Below are 16125 nucleotides of genomic sequence, written 5' to 3'. Positions count from 1 at the left end.
TGGAGAGATCACAACAGACAACACTGAAATACAAAGGATCATAAAACTACTATCAGCAACTATATGCCAATAAAATGGACAACTTGGAAGAAATGGACAAATTCTTAGAAAAGTACAACTTTCCAAAACTGAACCAGGAAGAAATGGAAAATCTTAACAGACTCATCACAAGCATGGAAATTGAAACTGTAATCAGAGATCTTCCAGCAAACAAAAGCACAGGACCAGATGGCTTCACACCTGAATTCTACCAAAAATTTAGAGAAGAGCTAACACCTATCCTACTCAAACTCTTCCAGAAAATTGCAGAGGAAGGTAAACTTCCAACCTCATTCTATGAGGTCACCGTCACCCTAAAACCAAAACCTGACAAAGATGCCACAAAAAAAGAAAACTACAGGCCAATATCACTGATGAACATAGATGCAAAATCCTTAACAAAATTCTAGCATACAGAATTTAACAACATATTAAAAAGATCATAAATCATGACCAAGTGGGCTTTATCCCAGGGATGCAAGAATTCTTCAATATCCGCAAATCAATCAGTGTAATACACCACATTAACAAATTGAAAGATAAAAACCATATGATTATCTCAATAGATGCAGAGAAAGCCTTTGACAAAATTCAACATTTTATGTTGAACATTTATGTTGACAAAAACCAACATATTTATGATAAAAACCCTCCAGAAAGCAGGAATAGAGGGAACATACCTCAACATAATAAAAGCTATATATGACAAACTCACAGTGAACATTATCCCCAATGGTGAAAAATCAAAAGCATTTCCTCTAAAGTCAGGAACAAAACAAGGGTGCCTACTCTGACCACTACTATTCAACATAGTTTTGGAAGTTTTAGACACAGCAATCAGAGAAGAAAAAGAAATAAAAGGAATCCAGATTGGAAAAGAAGAAGTGAAACTCTCACTGTTTGCAGATAACATGATCCTCTATATAGAAAACCCTAAACTCCACCAGAAAATTACTAGACCTAATCAATGAATATAGTAAAGTTGCAGGATATAAAATCAACACACAGAAATCCCTTGCATTCCTATACACTAACAATGAGAAAACAGAAAGAGAAATTAAGGAAACAATTCCATTCACCATTGCAATGAAAAGAATAAAATACTTAGGAATATATCTACCTAAAGAAACAAAAGACCTATATATAGAAAACTATAAAACACTGGTGAAAGAAATCAAAGAGGACACTAATAGTTGGAGAAATATACCATGTTCATGGATTGGAAGAATCAATATAGTGAAAATGAGTATACTACCCAAAGCAATCTATAGATTCAATGCAATCCCTATCAAGCTACAAACGGTATTTTTCACAGAAATAGATCAAATAATTTCATAATTTGTATGAAAATACAAAAAACCTCGAATAGCCAAAGCAATCTTGAGAAAGAAGAATGGAACTGGAGGAATCAAGCTACCTGACTTTAGGCTCTACTACAAAGCCACAGTCATCAAGACAGTATGGTACTGGCAAAAAAGACAGAAATATAGATCAATGAAACAAAATAGAAAGCCCAGAGATAAATCCACGCACCTATGGACACCTTATCTTCGACAAAGGAGGCAAGAATATACAATGGAGAAAAGACAATCTCTTTAACAAGTGGTGCTGGGAAAACTGGTCAACCACTTGTAAAAGAGTGAAACTAGATCACTTTCTAACACCATACACAAAAATAAACTCAAAATGGATTTAAGATCTAAACGTAAGACCAGGAACTATAAAACTCTTAGAGGAGAACATAGGCAAAACACTCTCCGACATAAATCACAGCAGGATCCTCTATGATCCACCTCCCAGAATATTGGAAATAAAAGAAAAAATAAACAAATGGGGCCTAATTAACATTAAAAGCTTCTGCACAACAAAGGAAACTATAAGCAAGGTGAAAAGTCAGCCTTCAGAATGAGAGAAAATAATAGCAAACGAAGCAACTGACAAAGAACTAATCTCAAAAATATACAAGCAGCTGATGCAGCTCAATTCTGGAAAAATAAACTACCCAATCAAAAAATGGGCCAAAGAACTAAATAGACATTTCTCCAAAGAAGCCATACAGATGGCTAACAAACACATGAAAAGATGCTCAACATCACTCATTATCAGAGAAATGCAAATCAAAACCACAATGAAGTACCATTTTACGCCAGTCAGAATGGCTACTATCCAAAAGTCTACAAGCAATAAATGCTGGAGAGGGTGAGGAGAAAAGGGAACCCTCTTATACTGTTGGTGGGAATGCAAACTAGTACAGCCACTATGGAGAACAGTGTGGAGATTCCTTAAAAATTGGAAATAGAACTGCCATACGACCCAGCAATCCCATTGCTGGGCATACACATTGAGGAAACCAGAATTGAAAGAGACACATGTACCCCAATGTTCATCACAGCACTGTTTATAATAGCAAGGACATGGAAGCAACCTAGATGTCCATTAGCAGAAGAATGGATAAGAAAGCTGTGGTACATACACACAGTGGACTATTTCTTAGCCATTAAAAAGAATGCATTTGAATCAGTTCTAATGAGGGGGATGAAACTGGAGCTGATTATACAGAGTGAAGTAAGCCAGAAAGAAAAACACCAATACAGTATACTAATGCATATATATGGAATTTAGAAAGATGGTAATGATAACTCTGTATGCGAGACATCAAAAGAGACACAGTTGTATAGAACAGTCTTTTGGAGTCTGTGGGAGAGGGCGAGGGTGGGATGGTTTGGGAGAATGGCATTGAAACATGTATATTATCATAAGTGAAATGAATCACCAGTCCAGGTTTGATGCATGATACAGGGTGCTCAAAGCTGGTGCACTGGGATGACCCAGAGGGATGGGATAGGGAGGGAGGTGGGAGGGGGGTTCAGGATGGGGAACTCATGTATGTACACCTGTGGCAGATTCATGTCAATGTATGGCAAAACCAATACAATATTGTAAAGTAATTAGCCTCCCCAAAATAAATAAATTTAAAAAATATATAGTATTTGTCTTTCCCTGTCTTATTTCACTAAGCATAATATTCTCTAGGTCCATTCACATTGAAATGGCAATATTTCATTCCCTTAATGGCTGAGTATTATTCTATTGCATATTACACCCACACACATATAATATCTTCTTAATCCAGTCATCTTGGGTTGCTTTTGTGATGGGCATTTGGGTTGCTCTCATGTTTTGGCAATTGTAGATAATGCTTCTATAAACATTGTAGATAATACTTCTATAAACATCTTTTCAAATTAGAGTTTTCATTTTTTTCTGTATGTAACACAGGAGTAGGATTCCTGGATCATATAGTAGCTCTATTTTTGTTTTTGTTTTAAGGAATCTCTATACTGTTTTCTGGTGGCTCAGATGGTAAAGAATCTGCCTGCAATGTAGGAGACCTAGGTTTGATCCCTGGGTCAGGAAAACCCCCTGGAGAAGGGAATAGCAACCCACTCCAGTATTCTTGTCTGGAGATCCCATGGACAGAGGAGTCTGGTGGGCTACAGTCCATGCTATCACAAAGAGTTGGACATGACAGCGACTAACACACACACACACACGTACTGTTTTCCATAGTAGCTGCACCAGTTTACATTCCCACCAACAGTGTCAGAGGGTTCCCTTTTTGCCACACCCTCTCCAGCATTTATTATTTGTAGGCTTTTTGATGATGGACATTCTGACTTGTGTGAGGTGATACCTTGTTGTGGTTTTGATTTGAATTTCTTTTACAATTAGCAACACTGGACATCTTTTCATTCACTGTTGCCATCTGTATGTCTTCTTTGGAGAAATGTCTATTTAAGTCTTCTGCATTTTTTGATCAGATTATTTGTTTTTTCAGTATTGAGTTGTATGAGCTGTTTGTAGGTTTTGAATATTAACCCCTAGTTGGTCTCATCATTTGCAAATATTTTCTCTTATTCCACAGATTGTCTTTTCATTTTGTTGATGGTTTCCTTTGCTGTGCGAAAGCTTGTAAGTTTGATTATGTCCCATTTGTTTGTTTTCGCTTTTAATTCGTTTGCCTTGGGAGACTGATCTAAGAAAATGTTGCTATAATTTATGTCAGATAATGTTTTGCCTATGTTCTCTTCTAGCAGTTTTATGATGTCATGTCTTATATTTAGGTATTTAAACCATTCTGAGTTTATTTTTGTATACAGTGTGAGGGAGTATTTCAATTTCATTGATTTACACATAGCTGTCTAGTTTTCCCAACCCCACTTGTTGAAGAGATTGTCTTTTCTCCATTGTATATTCTTCTCCCCTTTGCTGTAGATTGACTGACTATGGGTACCTGGGTTTATTCTGGGCTGTCTGTTTTGTTCCATTGAACTATATGTCTGTTTATTGTGTCAATACCACACTACTTTGGTTACTGTAGCTTTGTAGCGTACTCTGAAATCTGGAAGGGATAGGCCTCCATCTTTGTTCTTTTTCATCAGGATTTCTTTGGCAATTCTGGGCTTTTAATGGTCCTATATAAAATTTCAGGATTATTTATTCTAGTGCTGTGAAAAATGTTATGGGTATATTAACAGGGATTACATTAAATCGGTAGATTGCTTTTAGTAATATGGCCATTTCAACAATATTAATTCTTCCAATCCAAGAGCATGGAATATTTTCCCATTTCTTTGAATCATCTTCAGTTTTTTATAAGTGGTTTATTGGTTTTAGCTTATAGGTCTTTCGCCTTCTTGGTTAGATTATTCCTAGTGTTTTGGTTTTATTTTTAAGCTATTTGAAATGAGATTTTAAAAAAAAGCCTTCTAACACAAAGGTCTTGAAGGGGTTCATTGATATGTCATCTCTCAGTCCATTTGGAAGTATTATTTCATTTAAATAATGAATAACTTCTCTTCTAAGAAACCTACAGTACAGAAATGTCCACAGCGTCTTCCCTTCTGTGGTGCTCAGAATGTGAAATTTTGGAGCTAGAAGGATTCTTGGAGATTTTGTGCAATGGTCTGCTTTTACAGTTGAGGAAACTGAGGCCCAGAGAGGTGAAGTATTAAGAAATCACCAGGTATTGGGCAAGGTGAGACTCAACCTCCTGACTCATGGCTGATTTCATGTTCTATACTTTCTGCTGCCTATGAAAGCAGAAAAGAAAACCCAAAATATCTATCTTCCCAGCCTTCCCCATCCCAGACTCAACAATCTGTTTCTAAAGTCAAGTTGTAACTGTTTCTGAATCACAGAGCAGGGGCAGCCCCATCCCATCACTGAGGCAATGTGACCCTCTTGGCAGGGATGCTGTTGCTGTAAGGGGTGGGCGGAGCCCAATTACTCCCCAGGGAACAGCCCACAAGCTCTTCCTTCGCAAGTGAAGAGGCCTCTTCTCTCCCTCCATAATGTAGTCTAATTGTGGCTTCCCTGCTAGCCTCTTGCTCTGTGCCAAGCTCTGGCTCCTACCCAGCTCCTCTTAAGGCAGAGCCAAACCCCAGACTTCCTTGTCCCAGGAGCTGGTCCAGAAAAGTCTTATAGTCTGCAAGAAGGAGCTCTATACCACAGCCTGGGGGGGTCTGGCCGCCCAAGCTCTGGCTTCCTGGGTAAGTGTCCAGGACTCCTCCTCTGTACAGAGACCTGCCCCAGCTCAGCAAACAAAGGACAAGGTGGAGGAAGGATAGGTTAGTCGTGGCACTGAGGAATATAGGAATATTGACTGTACCACTATACCAGTATACTGAGAATATACCCCTGCTGGAGAGAGGTGTGAGAGCGCTTGCTCTGGCTTACCACTCTTTCTTCTGAGACTGGGAGGAATTCTGAGTGTCACGTGCCTTGAGTTCAGACAAGGAATAAGTCCCTGGGATCCTGGGACCATGTGTCTGATAGCTAGGCCTCTACACGCTGCAGGTACTGCTGGAACTGGGAGGATGTGAACAGGTGCAGGTGACTTCTCTTCTTCCCAAAGAGGCTTTGCAGGTTTTCTCCTCTCTTCCCTTCCTTGGAAAGAGCAGTACCTGGTGTGTCCAGTGATGGCCTCTCTTGTGTCTTTGAGATTTATTATCAGAGTTGCCAGGATGGGTTGGTTAATTCTTTGATTATTTATGGTAGCTTTTTCTGGCCAGTTTTCAAAGGGCAGGCAGGACATGTGGGATCCCGCCTTTTCCTGCAGAAGGCCTATGTATCCTCCAGACACAGGTTCACCTCTCAGTCTTTGAGTCCCCACAAATGAGTCTCCATCAAGGGTAGGGTAACATTCATTCATTCTCTGCAAGCTTATATTTTTGTAGGCTTTAGCAATATTTCTCAAAATGGAGAACCCATGGATGCCTAAGCTATGCCTGCAGACCCTTGGGGATGCTCAGGCCTAGTTAGAGAAACACATTAAGTTAAATTGTTTTCTTTCATTTGGGTTGATCAATCAGCATGAACAACATTGTAAACACAAAGAGAAACTCGGACCCTGAAGGAAGATGGTACTACCTGACTATAAGGTAGTTTTCCATGACTCAGAAGGTACTGGGGCTAATAGTGATTTTTTTTTTAAAGTTGTCAGAATGAGACAAAAATTTAAAAATCCCTTTTTAGAATTAATGGAACTTTACCCCCTCCAGACCACTCCTGCTTCCCCAGGACTTTCATGGGTTTCTAGATGCTATTTTAAGGAAAAGGATTGTGGAAGAGTCTTTCCCCTATCCAGCAAGACCTCCCTCTGCAGCAAGAGCAAGAGATGGCCTGGTTGGGGCTTTGATCCCATAGCAGGGTCAGACTAAACAAAGGTCACCCACTGACCACACAGTTCTGAGTTGAGAGGGCCTTGGAAACCCTTTCTCCCAAGGCCATCTGATTTGTGACTGTATTGTCAACATCCCATTTCATTACTAGACACAGTTCACAGTTCAGTTGCTCAGTGATGTCTGACTCTTTGTGACCCCATGGACTGCATCATGCCAGGCTTCCCTGTCCATCACCAACTCCTGGAGTTTGCTCAAATTCATGTCTGTTGAGTCAGTGATGCCATCTAACCATCTCATCCTTCGTCATCCCCTTCTCCTGCCTTCAATCTTTCCCAGCATCAGGGCCTTTTCCAAGGAGTCAGTTATTTGCATCAGGTGGCCACAGTATTGGAGTTTCAACTTCAGCATCAGTCCTTCCAATGAATGTTCAGGACTGATTTCCTTTAGGATGGACTGGTTGGATCTCCTTGCAGTCCAAGCTAGACATTTCCTATTAATGCACAGTCTTTGCATCCCAGAGTTGGTCTAGAATTTTTACTAACTGGTTTTGCTCTCAACATCTAGGACCATGCTGATTTTTAAAAGCCCCCAGAATATTGGGGACCAGGGTATATAGGCCTTATCTAAGCTCCTTTTTTAATATATGGATGCAAGAAGTTCATTGTAGCAGACAGTGAATGTACTGATTTGCCCCTGAAAATGCACAGATGGGTGAAATGGGAATTTGGAGAAGAAGCACAGATGGAGAAATCTTTTCATTTTGATTTGTCACTGAGCAGAGACCTGGAGTTGCTGAGGGTGTCAAGACTCACAGATGCAAACACAGGGAGGAAGAGTGATACAGACACATTGCAGGCACAGCTGGCAGGGAATGTGTTTCTGTAGGGTTCAGACACATGAAGAATGATACAAGCAGGTGTGGGATGGACACTTCAGCACAAATTCCTGGTGTCCTCACGTGGGGACACAACTGAGTGCCATGAGATGGATAAAGACTCAGTGATGTCTCCAGATGAAAAACTGCTGTTTCCTGTCTCTGCCCTTGATGTGCTGAGCCAGGCATTTCTCTCTGAATTTTGCGTGGGACTTGATCAAGTGAGTGTTTTAGTACAGTCGCTTCTCTTGAAATCAGTTTTCTTTAGGGTGCCACCTAAATGTAGATATCATAACTTTGCTTTTGTGGGTTCTCGCTATTAAAAGTTTAATACAAAGTTCTGGGCACAAGGGCTTCCCTGATAGCTCAGTTGGTAAAGATCCATCTGCAGTGCAGGAGACTCCGGTTCATATCATGGGTTGGGAAGATCTGCTAAAGAAAGGATAGGCTACCACCCACTCAAGTATTCTTGGGCTTCGGTTGTGGCTCAGCTGATAAAGAATCTGCCTGCAATGTGGGAGACCTGTGTTTGATCTCTGGGTTGGGAAGATCCCCTGGAGAAGGGAAAGGCTACCACTCTAGTATTCTGGCCTAGAGAATTCCATCGACTATACAGTCCATGGGGTTGCAAAGAGTCGGACACGACTGAGTGACTTTCACTTTCTGGGCACAAAAGTTACATCTAAAGAGTCTAGTTTTTAAAATCATCTGCTGGTCTCTGTCACATTGTTTTCAACCAAAATGGCTTTCTAGGGGCACCAAGTGACGTGGTTAGAGTCGTCAGATAAACCAGTAATGAGATTCCTTGGCCACTAGATTGTTATGTAAAATATTGAAAATGTGTAGCTTTTTAGTTTGTGATGAAATTCACTCATCACTTGAATTTACATGCCCATGGTGTGTTTGAAAGGTATACTGGGGACGGAGGGTAGGCATTGACTATTTTTAGAGGTGTGGTGGGTTACTTATGCCTGGGTTGCTCAGCTCCCTGGGCTATTGTTGATAATGTGGAAACACACCCCACTGGCCTCGAGGTAGAGTGCCCCTTGCTTGGCTGCCTCAGTGGGGAAGCTGGAGGTGGTAGAATGTTTTGGTCCACACTGTATTGTGCTTGCTGAGACCTGGTCGTGGAACTGCTGATCCTTTTCTGACCACCACAAGGAGGACCCCTCCTTCTGAGGCTGATGGCTCAGAACCTGCTCAGCTCTGCTGTGCCCTGACCATGCTGTGACATATGGAGAGGGGAGAACCTGCAGTCCTCTGTGACTGGGGATCCTGCCTTCTTTCCCTGCTGTCTCAGATGAAGAGGAGACAGTTCTACCTATTCCTTTGGCAGGGTTGAGCTCTCTGGGTAGGTAGGTCCACCTACTTAGCGAAAAAGAACCTGCTTCTAGAACCACCCGTCATATTAGCATGCAGTGCTTAATCAGACGAGTACACCAAGGCAGTCATGGAGGGCAATATGTGAAAATTTGGCTAGTGCTGTGCTGCTTGCTGCCTAGTTGGCAGGTGGGCAGGAAGGAGTCTGTCACCTGCAGCTTCCATTGTGCTGTGCTTAGTTGCTCAGTCATGTCCGACTCTTTGTGACCCCATGGACTGTAGCCCGCCAAGGTCCTCTGTCCATGGGATTCTCCAGGCAAGAATACTGGAGTGGGTTGCCATGCCCTCCTCCAGGGGACCTTCCTGATGCAGGGATCGAACCCAGGTCTCCTGCATTGCAGGATTCTTTACCGACTGAGCCTCCAGGGAAGCCCTTCCACTGGCACTGCCTAAATGACCAATGGCCTCCCCAGCCCAAATGTGCAAAGGCCATCACTGTTTGGTCCTTGGACTATGAAGAGGGGCTGAGCCACGTTTGTCAAACAGGAAGACAGGGGCTGACTTGTACCTATTCCCTATTACCCAGTAGACATCTTTTCTATGAACAAATTTTGAGTGCTGGTGGCTGAAGAACTTAACCGGATGCTTTATACTGATGTTGACATGGGAGCCAGTTGGGGTTGAACGGCCACAGTAGGTTCAGCTGCCATCTTTTCACACTTGCCCACAAACCATCTCTTGATGCTCTTGCCAGGGAGAGGCCATGGGGTGGGCATGAATCATGGGGCTTGAGCTAATGTAGTATTTTTGCATTATTATCAGATACCAGAGAAGCATAACAGGACAGAGGTGATGCTGGATGGGCAAGTCTCTTAAGGTGATGTCCTCCAGACAACATTATAAAGCATTAAATACTTTGTGTGAATGTGAGGATTTAAGACACATGGGGAAGGAGGTCACAATGTGCATAACTAGCTCCCCACTGAGCAGGGGCACAGCTCTCAGCCTATACCTGCTCCCCCAGGGGCTACTTTCCCTTAGGGTCTGAGTGCAAAGCTCTTACTCTTTATTTTCTTCCTCCTTTCAATCCCATCATTCTTAACACTGTACCAAACTCCAAGGAATTTGATTTTTGAATCACAACTCAAAAACATCTTGTTTGAAGGATAATTCCAATTTATTAACAAACCAGAATAAACAGCACAAAATGACTGTGAAAGACTAAGAAAGACAGACAGGGGTTCATTCAGCCCAACTCTCCTGTGCATGCAGGGATAAACCTTCCCTGTGCCTCTTTGATGGTGCCCCTTGGATGGGGAAGGCCCGTCCTGCAGGAGCAGGGTGAGCACAGTTCTTCTCTGCTTCTTCCTCATGGGTGGGAGACTCTCTCTCTACTCCCCTACCCCCCAGAAAGTTCCCCCCTGCAGGACCATAAACCTGCACATCTAAGACTTGAAAAACATTTTTCCACTTTGCTGCTATACTTTTTCACACCTTTGGATTCATTTTTATGAATGAAATTGTGTGTTTGAAACAGTACATCTCGACACAGATTGCAAACCCAGCCTGTTAGAAACTATTGTTCTTTCCTCCACTGCCTGATAGTCTAGATCCAGGTTGGTCTCCACAACATGCCAAAGAGAAACTAGTAAGACCTCACATTAGAGTTATCAAAAGCATGAACATAGTCTCACTTGATCCTCACAGCAACCCTGGGAGGTAGGCATGTAGGCACAGTGGTTCCAGGATCCAGAGAACAAAGTCATAACTGATGGAGTGGGAAGCAAATCTGTGTACTCTGACCCCTGGTCCAGGGCTCCTTCCACTCCACAAGGTGAACTGGGCCCACCCTGGTGAGCAGGGTGGCTTTTCTGCTCAGGAGAGAGAAGACGTCCTTTGGGTTTGCAAACAAAGGAGATTTTAAGTACATACCTCAGCAGATAGCTCAGAGGATAAACACACCTGAGCTCAACCTAGCATCAACATTAGAGGGATGAACAAAACAGACATAGGCATCTTTGACAAGGGTTTCTTCTTGTTTCCTGATTCTCATGTGGAACACGCTGGGTGCCATGACATGAATGCAGTGAAGTCCAGGAGGAGAGAAGGCATTCAAAGGACTTTTTCATCTATCAGTTTATTGATTCCTTCGCAGATCTTCTTGAGGTTGGGCCTACAGTCTCCATCAAGGCTATAAAGGGTGGAGAGGAATTCCACATCGGCAAAGTGGTTGAAGACATGATTGATGCGCCCATGGGTCCTGGGTGTGAGGTGTCGCTGCACCAGTTCATGCACCAGGTCCTTGCACTCATGTAGGAGCTTGGAGAGCACGTTTCGATCGAAGGTGTACTCCACTTCATAGAAGCTGACGATGGTCATGGCGGTCTGGTTCAGCTTCTTCCTAAACTTCTCCACTATCACAACTTCCTCTGGGCTGAACTGGTTGTTCCGGTAGAGGATCCCGATTTTGATTGCCACCTTGATTAAGTCTTTCATGATCTTGTGGGCTTCCTTTTTGTTATGTATGTGCTCTTTGGTGACTTTGTAGAGCTCATCAAAGATCTCGCTGCTGGTATCATCAATCAGCATGTTGGCCACAGTTTTGCTGGCTATTTTGCTCAGAATCTTCTTCTGGGCTTGAAGGGCAAGGTTCTTTGAACTAAAAACATCAGGACCTATGGTAAGAAAAGAAATAAAAGTTATATAAATAGGAGAACCTTTGATTAGGTTTCTACAAGTGAAATATACTAACTTGAACTTTACATTCTTGGGGCAAAAATTCATGCCTTCATAACCCATGACTCTTTTATGAAACCCTACCCTAGTCTGGTTACTTCACTGTCCTTGCCACATGATATGCCTGTTTACCTTCTTGAACCTTTTAAATTGTCCTTTTTCCATTCTGGACATGGTCTTCTCATGCCCAGGCCAGATCTCATCCTTTTGACCTACTTCATGCAGAAAACCTCCTTGAATCTATTTGTTCATGGAGAACTCTCTACAATAATTATTGTAATGAAAACCATTCAATTTTGCAAATTTACAGGAGGAAATTATTGCTTAGTGATAAGAATGTAGCACCAGTGCCAACCCCATTCCTAGGACAGACCTGGGTGGTTGATCATGGGAGTGTTTTTTGACTGAGTCTTAGAATCCATATTCATTGAGTCTAAGATGTATTTTTTTCACATTTGATATCTTGGAAGTAGTGATCTATCTTATAATCACTGTTGCCAGGTGGTAGTTGTGTTGTGGTTGCATTACCTGTGTGTACATCAATTTACACAATAGGAGACAGGGATTTGAAATAAAAATCATGAGTACTCTTGAAAGAAATGTTGCCTCACCAATGCTCTTGATGACAGAGAACTACACTGTGTGGGAAACAGACATCAATGCTCCGAGCAAAGATGCTTCTGCCAAGTAGTACCCTGAATGTGAGGAAATGTAGAAAAATCAAACCCAGTTTATTTCCCATACTTTCCACTTTGTGAACGAATGAGAACAATATATGTTAAAGGAAAAACACTATGTATAAGTAAGTCTAAAAAGAATCTTCTAATAAGAAATTGGACACAAAACTCTAAGCAGTAAGAAAGAAATCATTTGTAATTTAATTGGAAACATTTTCTTCTTTCTTAAGAGCATATAAAATGGCCTCTTATAATTGATGGGGTCTTAGACTGGATGGAATACTCCATGAAGTTACCAGTTAGCTGAAACTGGTATATGAAATGAAACCCATTGGCCTCTTCATTCAACAGTATGTATGTGTATCATTCTTATCCTCCCAAGGAGAGTCAGGTTGCCTGAGGAAAGAGACAGCATCTCCCGCAGCACCTAGCTAAGTCCTGGGCACAGGGATGGAATGGCATTTGTTAAGTTAAATGCTAGGGAAATTCTGCAGAATAAATTTCCCTTTGAGAACTAAGGGCCCTCTAGGATCCCAGGAGTTCTTTTCCAGCACTCTGTGGCTACATGGAAGTGACAGGCAGCATGGACAGACAGATGGCCACACACACCAGCTTTTGCAATCCTCTCCGGCCCCTCCTCATCTCAATCCCACCCCCTCTGCTCACCCTGGATTCATCCCTCAATGGAATGCCATTAATCCCTGGGTGCATAAGCCTCACAAACACGGACTCAGTAAATACTCAAACACGATTCAGACACAGGCTCCAGCTCTTCCTCCACCTGTATGCCCCCTCATGGACTGGCTCCTTCCCTCCCAGCTCAGCCCTGGGTTTTCCCAGGACAGCTACTCCTGCTCATGGAGCTCTTTCAGCTGTCAGCCCCAGGGGCATGGCCTGGAGTGGGGTCACTAAAGTGGGATCAGTAGAACTAAAGAAGCAGGCACCGTGGGTCTCCCATGGCCCCAGGAGGCTCTCCTGAACGTCTGAGAACATAGATTCTTCAAGTAACTTCAGAGCAAGTGACCCTGACACAGCCAGGATTTTCCCTTCAGCCTCAGTATGAAGGGAAGAAACATCAATTTTTGACTTTTCCTTACTGTGAGATTAATGCCCTTCCAGAGCTGGAGACAAATAATATTCCTGCCCAGTCTGATCATCTACCATGGTCATCAGACCTTTGTGTAGATAACCTTTGTTCCCAAAACATCACATTCCTCCTCCCCATACAAATATTTACCAGCATTAAGGATATTTAAAAGATTGTGCTGCATGCTTTGAAGTCAATTCCACAGGAGAAACTTACAGACTTTTAAGCTTTGGCTCTGTCACCAAAATAACTGTATGCCTCCCTAGGTGGTTATTCTGTTGGGAAACAATGGAATCCAGATGGATCTGTTCTGGAATATGAAAAAACGAGTCATTTCTTTGTAGACACAATTCCCCAAACTTGAGAAGATATTTGAAGAGGCACTCTAGAAATGCAGCACAGAAGCAACTGACCAACTAACTATGTGTCTGCTGAAATATAAGCTCTATGGGAACGGGAGTTCGTGTCCAAGCCCCACTGGACTCAGTGGGCCCACTGGACCCAGGTGGCCCTTGGCAGCTATTGTTGAATGAGGGAACACTGGCTCTGAGCCAGGCGCTTCATGGCTTTACCCCTGAGAACTATGGGAAGCTGATGTTTTTACCAAGGCTTTCTTGCTAGCCAGATTCCAAAGGGTCATCACACCTTTTGCTCTTCTATCCCCATAAGAATTTTGAAAAGCAAGTACCTCCTTGCATATTTTTTAACTTGACAGGAAGTATTTTTCACCTTATGGTTAAACAGTTATAATTTCAAAATAGATTACATGTCTAGATATTTTAAATATTGATACTTTAAAAACAATGTGTTTATTCTTTTAAAAGTATCCAGTGTACACAGCCCACACCACAGTGATATAACATCCATTATTGTCCATTTGAAAATGACAGGAGCAAGCTCTTCTTTAAAAATGAGAGCTGCTACATTGTTTTTTTTCTACTTAAAATTGTATATCTATGACATCTAGAGAACTTTAACTTAGTATCTGTTTTTATGCTTGAAAATGTTTTATTTGATCAAGCCATCCATAATTCTCTATAACCAAAGGATACATAAAAATTGAAATTGAAATTAAAAGATAATTCTAGTGATCAAAATCTCCAATCCTTAAAAAAATTCCTTAAAAAGTTATCACTCTACTTATTTTGGGTAGAAGTATTAAACTGTTATAAATACTAAACGTAAAAAGTAGTTTTATTGGGCATGTACCTTCAAGTGAGATTAGTAGAGGCAGGTCATCACTTTGTTTGACCAGGTTTTGCACCCCAGTGAAATGTATTCATATTTATTCCAATAAGATTCTTCATGGGTGGGAACTCCATGACTGAACCAGTGGAAAGAAGGAAGGCTCACTGCACTTTGACCTCAGATTGTTGTTCTGACAGTTAAATTTAGAAGAGTAGTGAAGTGAGAAAGAGGAGTTGGACTTAGATATCAATTCCCTCAAAACTCTCCTCATGTGCTCATCACATGGAAAGTTTCTGGACTCTCCATGGTGCACACACCAATTTGAATCCTGCTCTTTTATAAGAGCAGTGTTGTTCCATGAGATGTTAAGTGCTGTTCTTTTCAGAGGAATAGAGTTTCTTTTTTTTTTTTTAAGGTTTTACTCCATAATTATAAAATATTGGTTAAATTTCCTGTGTTGTACAATATATCCTTGTAGCTTATTTTATACATGATAGTCTATATCTATTAATCCCCCACTCCTATTTTGCCCTTCCTCCTTCCCTCTCCCAAGGAAGAAGGTTACTATGGTAACTGATTGTTTGTTTTCTATATCTGTGAGTCTGCTTCTCTTTTGTTATATTCACTAGTTTGTTGTATTTTTTAGATTCCATGTATAATGGGTATCATACAGTATTTGTCTTTTTCTGACTTATTTTACTTAGCATACTACTCCCTGAATAAAGAATTTCTTGATCAAAAAAGGTTTGGAAAACATTAGCTTAAGCAATATTAAACAGATTTCTTTCCTATGAGACTTCAAAGATATTTCCATCCTAGTCTTGGAATCTGTGCATGTACTACCTTACCGGGTAAAACAGACTTCATAGATATGACTAAGTTAAGAATTTGGAGATGGAGAAATTACCCCGGATTAGCCAGTAAGCCTGATGCAATTACAAGACTCTTTATAAGTGAAAGAGGAAGAGAGAGTCAAAAAAAGACTTGATGATGGGGGCAGAGGATCAAAGGGATGTAATGTCTGGCTTCAAAGATGGGAGAGAGAACTGCATCAGTCAAGGAACACAGACGGCCTCTAGAAGTTGAAATGGGCAAGGGAACAGATTACCCCCTAGAGCCTTCAGAAAAAATGCAGCCCTGCTGACACATTGGTTTTCAGAGCTATAAAATTCATTCAGGATGTCTGATCTCCAAAGCTGTGTGACGATAAATTTATATAGTCTTCAATCACTAAGTTTGTGGTAATTTTTTACAGCAGCTGTAGAAACTAATTCAGGTGAGTAGAGTGTGGAAATGTTCTTGTTTAGTCACTAAGTTCTATCACTCTTTTGATCCCATGGACTCATTAAGGCTCCTCTGTCCACTGGACTTTCCAGGCAAGAATACTGGAGTGGGTTGCCATTTTCTTCTCTAGGGCATCTTCCCAACCCAGTGATTGAACCCATGTCTCCTGCTTGGCAGGTGGATTCTTTATCACTTTAGCCACTAAGGAAGCCCAGAGTGTGGTAAAGCATTTCC

General features: G+C 41.5%; 1 protein-coding gene across 2 annotated transcripts in view; it reads right to left on the bottom strand.

The window, feature by feature from the left end:
* Window positions 1–10074: 10074 nt before the first annotated feature.
* The window catches only part of TNFAIP8L3 (TNF alpha induced protein 8 like 3), a 42973-nt gene continuing 36922 nt past the window's right edge, over window positions 10075–16125 (bottom strand). For both annotated transcript variants that reach the window (XM_027971837.3, XM_042252465.2), the window contains exon 2: window positions 10075–11594. In XM_027971837.3, coding sequence (XP_027827638.1) covers window positions 11032–11594 — 563 coding nt within the window. In that variant the 3' untranslated portion in view covers window positions 10075–11031. The remainder of the gene's footprint in view (window positions 11595–16125) is intronic.

The sequence above is a fragment of the Ovis aries genome, chromosome 7 (genome assembly GCF_016772045.2).
Source record: "Ovis aries strain OAR_USU_Benz2616 breed Rambouillet chromosome 7, ARS-UI_Ramb_v3.0, whole genome shotgun sequence".
In the NCBI taxonomy this organism is placed as follows: Eukaryota; Metazoa; Chordata; class Mammalia; order Artiodactyla; family Bovidae; genus Ovis; species Ovis aries.
The sequence above is the reverse complement of the archived record's forward strand: the minus strand, read 5'-3'. Positions and strand labels throughout refer to the sequence as shown.